Source organism: Pectinophora gossypiella, chromosome 9, assembly GCF_024362695.1.
Source record: "Pectinophora gossypiella chromosome 9, ilPecGoss1.1, whole genome shotgun sequence".
NCBI lineage: Eukaryota > Metazoa > Arthropoda > Insecta > Lepidoptera > Gelechiidae > Pectinophora > Pectinophora gossypiella.
Genome location: NC_065412.1, coordinates 6,812,154 through 6,823,842, shown reverse-complemented (window position 1 = coordinate 6,823,842; position 11,689 = coordinate 6,812,154). Strand labels below are relative to the sequence as shown.

Here is an 11,689-nt window from a genome sequence, read left to right as displayed (position 1 = left end):
ACGTTCAAAAACTTTATTAAGATTATTTTGGATATCTTTTTTAGACTTTTGCACTTCTTTTGAATGATTTTTCTAATTTTAACTATAAAAAATATAAATTATAATGATGCTGCTGCTTATTTTTGCTTATACTACAAATTAACTTAAAAGTAAAAGATAGCCTAACGAAACATAACAATAGTATTTGAACGAGTGTGAAAAATTATCGCTATGAGTCACCACCATCCTCCAGTTTCCTGTATTCCAAACACTGGCAAAATGTCGAAAGCTAAGAAAGTAATTGAAGAAGCGAGGGAAATAAACAACCCTGAAATAGATTTAGTGGACAAAGGGATCTCCAGCTTGGACGAGATACCAGGACTCTGTAAGTTGGTTAATTTACAGTTGTTTTCTCCTTTTACGGAACGGGTTTTGGTACTATCTGTAAACTTGTTGAACTTGTTCTCATCTGTTACCTTTACAAGATCAAAATATAAATACCTGCTATGAATTTGGTGCAATTATAAGCTATTGTTACATAAATAGATTAAAAGTGACTATTGTTGTATTAGGGAACATGCAAACATAAAATACATTACAAGTACAATGCCCTAAATGATGCCACAGTTATAAATAAACTTAAATTTGACCATGAACATAATGTTGAATATTCTATTTCTTTCCAGTCAGTCTTGCGAATGTAACCCGTCTGTCACTGAGCCATAACAAACTGCAGACAGTCCCTGCAGCATTGGCCAACTTGATCAATTTAGAGATCTTGAATCTTGCCAACAACCACATTGAGGAGCTCCCAGTCAGCCTGTCATCTCTACCCAAGCTTCGAATCTTAAATGTGTCACTCAACCGGCTGTATGGCTTGCCAAGAGGCTTTGGAGCATTCCCTGTCCTTGAAATCCTGGACTTGACATACAATAACTTGAATGAAAAAACATTACCAGGAAACTTCTTCATGATGGGTAAGCATTTTTCTAATAAGCAAGTCTACAAGATAAATAAAAAAGTTTGATTATTCATGATTCTCTTAAGGTTTTTGTTACAAAACATATAGCATGTTGAAATATTTCTCTTACAGAAAGTCTGCGTGCTTTATATTTGGGTGACAATGACTTTGAGTTTTTGCCACAGGAAATTGGGAATTTGAAGAATCTACAAATTGTAAGTTTTACATAGGTATTTTATTTCAACCATAATTAATAATTTCCTACCTCACTAGCTCTTAATTTTTCCTTTTCAATATAGGTATATTATATTCATTCAATTAAAAGAAAAAATAAAAGCTATTCTGTAAGTATTGTCACAGACAAATAAGAAGGAAATTATGGGTATAGAATTTTGTTTGGAAACAGGATAAATTTTAATTAAACTTGTTTTTGAACAATGTCATACCTAGGTATTATGTTAAGGATTAAGTAAGTAATAATTTTATGGTCAGTAAAACCATAGATTTTGTAGGAATCCATCGTAACATTTTATTTATTGATGTAATGTAATATAGATTTGAAAAGAGGGAAAAATGTATAATTATTCCTTGTAGCAATAGTAAAATATATATTAGTATTTTAATTTTGTCTGATAAATATATGATATAATTGACTGATCTAGCTGAGATTTAACTGAGATATCACTCTTAGCGATAAGGTTGCCTTTCCCCACCTTAGAATAAGTTTATCCTGTAAATGTTTTGTAAATTTAGTAACTGAGAGATCACTCTTAGCGATAAGGTTGCCTTTCCTCACCTTAGAATAAGTTTATCCTGTAAATGTTTTGTAAATTTGTGTGCAATAAGTGTTTTATTATTATTATAACTGATAGGTAAGTATAATATAACAAAAAGCTCTGAAGTCTACTATAATAGATGTTCCGTACTTCTTTTAAAACCAATTGTCACAAGCACAAGACGGTTATTTCTAGTTCGTAATTTATGTATTTCTATTCATCCAAATCGATAGCTAATTTGAATTTTGGATATGATCAAAACGCTTTGCAAAGTGCACTAATGAAACGCACACGACAGTGCTGCCAACGTGAAGAGACTGAACTACGTCTCTTTCTCATTGCATTCTCAAGACTTTTCAAGTCGAATCACAACGGCTCAACGAGCTCATACGCCTTCTAGGCTTTTCTATCTTCCAAAAGTGCTCAATTACTCCAAATTATCGACACAAGACAAGTGCAATCTTACACACAAGGACTATATACACTGCCTGTGGTGAACGAGACCGGGGCGCCCCGAAATCCAGCAGACGAGGAGCTTCAGGTCAGTCCAATTTTCTCTCTTTAGCTATCGAAGTCAAACTCCCTAACATTTATTCGAGCCGGATATATCGTTGTGTATCTTGGTTCTATTGTGTTAATTTACGCGTAAACAACTTGTCTTGTGCTAGCGACTTGCAATAGTTATGTGCGCAGCGTCGGGTTCTACCGCCAGCCATAATTATTAATATCGAGTTTCCGACCACTAAGCGTGTTATTTTGCGATAATACCGGTGTGCATAGTTAGATCTCAACGAGACCTTTCTAATTATATATAGTTTCATGGGGTTTTGAGCATTTTTTCCAAAGTTTACTTCAATTTATTTCCCGCACCGCGGGTAGGTAGGTAACAAACGCCGCGCGCCACGGCAGCAGCTCGCGCAGCGCGTTACAATAGCCGCCATTACTTGGCCGGTTTAATATTGGTATTACATACTAATAATTTTCTACTCGTATTTAGTACGTATTGCTACTACTAATTACAACACTTCTTAGCGGTTTAGGTATTCCTATATACCAGACCCAATCTAGCGGTCATTGTATTTTCGTACATGATCAGTTTTTCTTTGGTTTAAGTATTTACGTACTTATTCATACATTTTACATATTTAACATTGCGTGTTAAATCTTATTAAAACCACTAAACAAAACGTGACGTACGTTTTAATTTGGGACAAAACATTTTATTTCCGACTTATTACAACTTTCATTTACATTTACATAGATACTCGTACCTATATACATTTACGTTATACACTTTATACCTAAACTTTACAACTTTTACGTTTTACTTCATGGTAACAATGGAACTTGAACAATTATCATTTGAACGTGATTTAGCTATTAACAATATTCAACGTATTGTGGATTGTTCCAACAATCCTGCTGAGTTCAGAGTTCGCGTTAAAGAATTAAATTCCATAAAGAAAACATTCTTACAAGTTCAAGCAAAAATCGAAAAACTTTCTGCGAAACAAGGTGAATTCAGTAAAGATCAACACTTGGCGATAAGAAACCAGTTTGATTCTTTATATTATGAAACGCAAATCATTTTAGATGCTTTGAAAGAAACGCGTAGGCAAAGTGTAGCTAACGGGTCAATGTCCTGCGGACATGATTCGAACGAACTTAACAAAATGCATGTTAAATTACCTACTTTAGCATTGCAATCTTTTGATGGTCAACTGACTGAATGGAACGCTTTTTATGATTTGTTCAAATCACTTGTTCACGATAACAACTCATTAACAAACGTTGAACGTTTTCGTTACTTATTATTGTCATTGAAAAGTGAACCTTATAACTTAATTAAATCTATACCTGTTACCGAGTCTAACTATGAAAACGCCTTGCAGGTGTTGATAAATCGTTATGACAACAAACGTATTATTGCAACTAAACATTTAGATAACATTCTGGACGTGGAATCAGTTATTGATAAAAACTTTGAGTCGAGTTTACGTAACTTATTAAATACCTATCACGAAAACATCACGGCCTTATTGTCTTTGGGGTTTCCAGTGTCGGACTGGACTTTTCTACTTCTGAACATTTTGCTGCGCAAAATTACCCCTAACATTCGAAGACGTTTCGAACTGTCGTTACAGTCGTCACGTGACATACCTAATGTCAAGGAATTGATAGTTTTCCTTAACAAGGAGCTATCGACGTCTGAGGTGATGTCGGCTCGCTTCTCAAGCGCGGCCCGGCCGCCGCCGCCGGCGCCGCTCGGCTCGCCGCCACCGCCGCGCCCTTCTCCCGCGCACGCATCTCGCCGCGCGCTGTCGATTAATCGCTCGCACTCCGACGCGCATCAATCTAAGCACAACGTGCCGCGCTCATCGGAATCTTTTACTCGTTCCGCGCGAACTATGAGTTTTCATACTGTTACTTCAACGGATTATTTGAATAAAATTAAATGCGCGTACTGTAAACTCAATTCTCATCCTTTATACAAGTGCGATAAATTTCAAAAACTTAATTTAGCCGAACGTAAACGTTTTATAACAGAAAACAAAATTTGTTATAACTGCTTGTTTATCGGTCATGAAACAAAGGACTGTAGCTCGCGCCACAGTTGCCGCGTTTGCTCTCAGCGGCACCACTCCTTATTACATGAGGATGTGCCCGTTCCAAATGTCACACTGACTGCGGAATATTATTCTAAGCTTCCCGAGTCACACTCGCCAAGCAATAATTTAGCTTCACCCACTTCATTACATGGGGGTTCGGTTCCTACACACAACAATAACTGTACGGTTCTTCTAACCACCGCGCTCGTTAACATTCGTTCTCCTGACGACGCCCGCCGTCCGGCGCGCCCCGTGCGCGCGCTCGTAGACCAAGGCTCGCAAGCCACGCTCATCACGGAGTCCTGTGTGCAGCGGCTCGGCCTGCCGCGACGTCCCGCACACACCAGCATGACTGTCTCTGGTATCGGCGACAGCAACGAACGACCGCGTGGATACGTCTTATGCGAAGTTACGCCTCGTGATAAAACAGAACCTAAGTTGTTCATTGAAGCGCTTATTTTACCTAAAATTACTAGTTACATTCCAAACGTGCCAAGCTCGTTTGAGCAAATTACTCACCTTCAAGGTCTTAATCTGGCAGACCCAGAACTGCGTTCTGCGCGTCCTGTTGAGCTCCTACTGGGGTCTGACTATAGTGATAGCATACTGCTTCATGATAATATCATAGGCCCACAAGGCACTCCTGTGGCTATGAATAGCATCTTTGGCTACCTACTCAATGGTAGAATTTCTCATACACGTCAAGGTCGTGTCAGTACGAACCTTAGCACTAGTTCTTTGGACACCCAACTCCAACGGTTTTGGGAATTGGAATCCATTCCAGAAGAGACTCAGCTCTCAAAAGACGACGCTTTATGCGAATCAATTTTCGTGAATACTCATACACGTGACCCACTGGGTAAATATACTGTTTGTCTTCCCTTTAAGGAAAATGCGCCTCCTCTAGGCGATTCTCGTGATGTCGCTCTTTCTCGCTTACACAAAATTGAAGCTCGACTGTCGCGTGATCCTGCTTTACGAGCTGAATACAATAAATGTCTTCAGGAGTACCTAGACATGGGACATATGGAGACTGTCAAGGACTCTGTCAACACTGACATATCTCCTTACTACATACCTCATCACTTCGTGCTTCGACAAAAGGCTGTCACTACGCAGCTGCGTGTTGTTTTCGATGCCTCGTGCAAAACGACATCAGGTCGTTCTCTCAACGACAATCTCCTTACAGGACAGAAGCTTCAACAAGACATATCGGAAGTTCTTCTAAAATATAGACTTCACAAAATCGTATTCACAGCTGACATCAAAATGATGTATCGCTTCATTAACATTTGTAAAGAACATCGCGACTTTCATCGCATTCTCTGGAGATTCTCTCCTCTTGATCCTGTACAGGAATACCGCCTGTGCACGGTGACTTTCGGCGTTGCCTCTGCGCCATTCTTGGCCTTACGGACACTTCGTCAATTAGCGATTGATGAAGCCAACGCATTCCCACTTGCTTCGCAGGTGCTTCTCAACGATGTCTTCGTTGACGATGTCGTTACCGGTTCTGACAACCTAGATGATGCTCTCGCTCTTCAGCGTCAACTTACGTCTATTTGCAAAGCGGGAACGTTCGAACTCCGCAAATGGACTAGCAATAGCTCCGATTTCTTATCGCATGTTTTTAACAATGACGAGACTTATGACGACTCTCTCATACTTTCAGCTCTTGACACTGACAAGTCTGTCAAGGTACTTGGACTCAAGTGGAATCCTAAATCGGATAGTTTTACCTACCAGACAGATACGCCTTCGCGTAAATGTACAAAGCGTATCATGCTTGCAGAAATTGCTAAGATTTACGATCCTCTAGGTTTTCTTAGTCCTATAACTCTGTTTGCTAAACATTTAATTCAACTTCTGTGGGTATCCGGTGTAGGATGGGACGACGCTCCTCCACAAGGAATCTGCGATTTGTGGTATCAGTTTCTTGATGAACTTCCACTGCTACAAAACATAGCGTTACCTCGTCATGTTCTTCCAAGCACGCACAACGTGCAGCTTCACGGCTTTTCCGACGCCTCAGAAAAGGCGTACTCAGCCTGCGTCTACATTCGCGTCATAGATGCTGATGGTTGCATCACGTCTCATCTTCTTCTTGGCAAGACAAAGGTTGCGCCTTTGAAACGCCTTTCAATCCCACGCTTAGAATTATGTGGTGCTCTGCTTTTATCAAAACTGATAAAAAAGGTGATTAGAGCTTACAGCTCATATTTAACTTTCAACGAAATCTTCGCTTGGTGCGATTCGTCAATCACACTTGCTTGGTTGCGCTCATCTCCTGACAAGTGGCGAACTTACGTTTGTAACCGCATCGCGGAAACTACGAATAACGTACCTGCTGCACAGTGGCACCATGTACGCTCTGCTGACAACCCGGCGGACCCCGCGTCCCGAGGTGTTCTACCGTCTCGCTTGGACCATCAACAATGGTTCCATGGACCCTCCTGGCTCTCTAAACCGCAGCCCGAATGGCCTATATCTCACGTCAATTGTCATACTGACGAAGAACGTCGCAAACACACTCTCGTCACTCAGAAGAGTGAACCCACTCTCGAGTTCATCGAGCGATTCTCTTCGCTGCCCAAGATGCTGCGCATCGTGGCACTAATCTTTCGATTTTACAAGAAATGTCGTAAAACAGAATCATATGCTTCTCAGCACGTAACGGTTTCAGAGACCAAACAGGCTCTCAACCGCATTATCTCACTGGTTCAATCCGAACATTTCTCAGAAGACATCTCTCGTCTTAAGGACGATGACAGATGTACTCAACGTCTTCAAAGACTTAAACCTTTTATTGATGACGTCGGACTCCTCAGGGTCGGCGGCAGAATTAGTCATGCCAACATTCCTTACGATGCAAGACATCAGATTATTTTACCAAAACGACATCATTTTACAAATTTACTCATAGATTTTTATCATACGACAAACTTACACGTTGGCCCTCAGACTTTACAGTGCATACTTGCACAAACTTACTGGATTCTCTGCGCTCGCGACGCTGTCCGTATGCGCACACGCCGCTGCGTGCGTTGCTTCCGCGCGCGACCGGTCGCTCGACAGCCGCCGATGGCTCCACTACCGGCCGCCCGAGTTCGTAATTTACGTCCATTTCTCCACGTCGGGATTGATTTTGCTGGACATTTCAATCTTAAATCTAATAAATACCGAAATGCGAAAATATTCAAATCATATGTTTGCGTCTTTATTTGCATGTCAACTAAAGCGATTCATCTCGAACTCGTTCCAGAATTGTCAACTGAAGCATTCCTAAATGCATTGCGCCGTTTCATATCACGTCGAGGGTTATGTACGGACATTTATTCCGACAACGGAAAAAACTTTGTAGGTTGTAATCGTTACCTCTCAGAACTTTACTCATTCTTACAGAATGAAGCGAACAACGCTGTCATTCAAAATCATTTAACTGATATGTCCATAACTTGGCATTTTAATCCGCCTTACGGAAGCCACTTTGGTGGAATATATGAATCCGCGGTCAAGTCACTCAAGGTTCATTTGCATCGCGTCATAGGTTCTCTTGCACTTACACAAGACGAATTTAACACATTAATTTGTCAGATTGAAGCTGTTCTGAATTCAAGGCCTCTCAGCAGCCTCAGTAACGATCCTTCCGATCCGTTACCACTAACACCCGGACACTTCCTTATCGGGGAACCTTTAAATGCACTCCCCGAGTTTAACCTAACTCACGACAATCCTAACCGCCTCGTCAGGTGGCAAGTGATTCAACAAGCTGTACAACATTTTTGGAAGCGCTGGAGTGTCGAATACCTCCACCAGCTTCAACAGCGTGGTAAATGGTTTCACGATGACCCTAACACACCCCTCCATGAGGGATCTGTAGTTGTGTTGATCGACAACACGCTGCCGCCGCTGCAGTGGCGCCTGGCGCGCGTGCAGCAGCTGCACCCGGGCTCTGACGGTGTTACTCGCGTAGTGACTGTGCGCACCGGTAATACCGTAACCAAGCGACCTGTCGTTAAGGTCTGCCCGTTGCCTATTGATTAGGTTTTTCTTTTACTATTTCATTGCATGTTGTAGTATTCTAAGTTTAGCATAGTTTCTTAATAAAATAAGCATTATTTTATGGTCGGCGGCATGTTCCGTACTTCTTTTAAAACCAATTGTCACAAGCACAAGACGGTTATTTCTAGTTCGTAATTTATGTATTTCTATTCATCCAAATCGATAGCTAATTTGAATTTTGGATATGATCAAAACGCTTTGCAAAGTGCACTAATGAAACGCACACGACAGTGCTGCCAACGTGAAGAGACTGAACTACGTCTCTTTCTCATTGCATTCTCAAGACTTTTCAAGTCGAATCACAACGGCTCAACGAGCTCATACGCCTTCTAGGCTTTTCTATCTTCCAAAAGTGCTCAATTACTCCAAATTATCGACACAAGACAAGTGCAATCTTACACACAAGGACTATATACACTGCCTGTGGTGAACGAGACCGGGGCGCCCCGAAATCCAGCAGACGAGGAGCTTCAGGTCAGTCCAATTTTCTCTCTTTAGCTATCGAAGTCAAACTCCCTAACAATAGACTTTATCTCTCCGGCCAGACTTCACATTTGAATTTATGGTTTACAACGAGTTTCGGCAATCCCAATTAACTTTAATGTGGGTGGTAAGGTTGATGACCAACCACACTTGAACCACAATAAATAATCATTATTGTTTGTTGCAGCTATCCATGCGGGAGAATGACCTAATTGAGGTGCCGCGTGAGTTAGGGCAGTTGACACGCCTTCGAGAGCTACACGTGCAGGGCAACCGTCTCGTCGTGCTTCCTCCTGAGATTGGTATGTTTACTGCTCCAACCCACACCATTAAGCGAAAGTTACTCTATCTGTTTTAAGGCCTATACTGAGAGGCAGACTGAACCAATCTAAAAAGAAAAAATTGGTAATCAAGACAATCATATACTCAATCTGTTAGGGACTTGGTCACAATAGAGCTCACAAGGTTGCAGCGGCCATTTGGGCTGTATAAGCTCAAGCCCTTTCTATTTTACTCGTATATAATAATAATACTCCATCCGTTATATGGGCATTGAGCTGATCACCTGTCACCATGACCCAAACCCTAAAATGACTATGTATTTATCATAGTCATTTTAGGGTTTCAAAAATGTTGTCTACTTGTGGCCCTATCCACCCCATTAAAGATCGTAATGACTGGCGTGACTTTGTTTGTCATTCTGTCACGACTTTTTCGGTGCTTCGGAAGGCACGTTAAGCCGTTGGTTCTGGTTACTACTTACTGATGTAAAGGAGGGTTACATGCCTTTGCCTTTGGCGGCTCAATAGTAACCCTGAAGACAGGGTTGATGAGGTAGATAATTCACCTCACAACCCACACGACAGAAGCGACTTTTTCAAATATTGGACCAATTTGAAAATTAGTACAAATATCGAAACCGTGTGACAGTGACAGGACAGTGTGATAATAAAGTATTTTGAATATTATTATTATTATTATATTTTTTGTATTTTGAATATTTAAATGCATTAATACATAAATTAATAATTTTCATATCACCAGGAACGTTGGATTTGGCCAGTAATAAGGCAGTGTTGAGATTGGAGGGTAACTTCTGGGTGCCGCCTATTGAAGACCAACTGAAACTGGGCCCGTCCCATGTTCTTGACTACCTGCGGTCTGAAACCTACAGAGTGTAAGTTTTTTTTTTATATGTGCTTGCATTATCCATTATAATTGTAGTCTCCAAGACCATAATGAATATCCTTCTGATACCGACACAATCTTACGCACTTACCTCCATATAAAAATGCCATAATGCAAAATAGACGAATCTACAAGTAATAATACTTCACTAACAAAGGTCGCGTTACTTTTATCCGCAGTTATGTTTTTAGAACTCATGTTGGAGACTCGAATGTTCTCTAACCAACCAAGTTTACGTTTTACTTTATGTGTGCAGTTTAAATAAAACTGAACTTAATTCAACTATATTTATATCTTTGCAGGTTGTACAGCCGCCACATGTCGGCGAAGCCTCCACCGCCGCCACAGACTTTGGATAAAAGCAAGAAAGCTAGTCGCGCCAGATCTTAAACACTAATACATGAAACTCACTTTGATTGACATTAAATTATCAAAGGAAACATATTTTGATGTGCCATAACTAAGACTAATTTCGCGCGATTTCTTTACTTGTTAAATATCTGTTCATAACATATTTGTATTAGTTGTTAATTGTCTCAAGTATTAACTTTTAATGTTACTGACCTGATTAATTTATAGAAATATATTTTATACTGACAAGTTATGTTAGGCACTTGTCCTACCGCCGACGATGAGAGAGAAGCATAGAGTAACACGGACCTCCGCGGACCGGGAGAGAAGCGATTAGAGCTATAGACAAGAATTGGCAAACAAGGAGAATCGAGCGTGTATTTATGATAATTTTGTCGCTAAGCTATAAGCGAGTGTTCCAGTACGACGGGCGACTACTCGCTCGGGCAGTATATCCCGCATAGATTAATAAAATTAACACTGGTCTGGCTCTCACCCGACGACCCGATTACTCTAGCCCAGCGGCGTAGCGTGGGTGTCGGCCGCCCGGGGCGGAAGACAATTTTGCCGCCCTTTTATTTACATATTTCAATTTAAAGTATATTTTTTTCCGTAAGAACCTTGTACAGATTATTAGTAAACTAAAAAAAATCAGCTAAATCGGTCAAGCCGTTTTTATGTTATGTCGTGACAACGGAGAACGGGTTTCATTTTATATATTATAGATTGTGAAATTTTGCCGCCCCCTAAAAAGTGCCGCCCGGGGCGGGGCCGCCCCTGCCGCCCCCACTACGCTACGACGCTGCTCTAGCAATAGAGGCGGCCAATCAGCTCGCGACACCAAACACTTCAGAACCCCGATACCGATCCCGCCGGCGTGGTCGACGATTTCCCTCATTCAGCGCTTATCGCTATCGACCCACTAGGGTCGATTAATCCTTTCAAATATTCTTCCTCAGACGACGCCCTGAGCTGAGGTTCGCGCTCAACTGGGCACCCTCAGGCCTGTTGGCTTAAACGTTGTACCGGGTGAGCCTTCATCGATCCCCATTTGTCAGGCCAAGTAGTTAATGCCATCTGCGGCAAATCTACAAAAAAGTCACGTCAAAAAAAAACTGGTTTGTCTTTCTGCGTGAGGTAACGCCAAGCGAGCAACGGTAATCGAGTGTTATGTTTGATAGCTCTGGTCGCTGCTATTGATGATGAGAGAGTGTTCCCCGGCAGTATGAACAGTCGACGATCAACTGTTAATATATGTGTCTCTTTTACTGGCACAGGAT

At 41.2% G+C, this 11,689-nt stretch overlaps 1 protein-coding gene and 1 long non-coding RNA gene across 2 annotated transcripts in view; both read left to right on the top strand.

The window, feature by feature from the left end:
* LOC126369559 (uncharacterized) overlaps positions 1-11,646 on the top strand; it is a 118,813-nt gene extending 107,167 nt beyond the window's left edge. Inside the window, exon 2 of the long non-coding RNA XR_007566731.1 lies at positions 11,387-11,646. This is a non-coding gene — a long non-coding RNA (uncharacterized LOC126369559). The remainder of the gene's footprint in view (positions 1-11,386) is intronic.
* LOC126369532 (ras suppressor protein 1) lies at positions 196-11,646 on the top strand. Its single transcript, XM_050014017.1, has 6 exons — positions 196-364; positions 666-956; positions 1,073-1,155; positions 9,058-9,172; positions 9,915-10,047; positions 10,361-11,646. Exons 1-6 carry the CDS (start codon positions 211-213, stop codon positions 10,446-10,448), a joined length of 864 nt encoding a protein of 287 aa, XP_049869974.1. The 5' UTR covers positions 196-210; the 3' UTR covers positions 10,449-11,646.
* Positions 11,647-11,689: the final 43 nt, after the last annotated feature.

Excerpts from the sequence above, each read along its gene's own strand:
- LOC126369532 (XM_050014017.1), top strand. The coding sequence starts at position 211 with ATGAGTCACCACCATCCTCCAGTTTCCTGTATTCCAAACACTGGCAAA. Across the intron at positions 9,173-9,914 it reads CGTGCTTCCTCCTGAGATTG|GAACGTTGGATTTGGCCAGT; the intron begins GTATGTTTACTG and ends TCATATCACCAG. Across the intron at positions 10,048-10,360 it reads CGGTCTGAAACCTACAGAGT|GTTGTACAGCCGCCACATGT; the intron begins GTAAGTTTTTTT and ends ATATCTTTGCAG.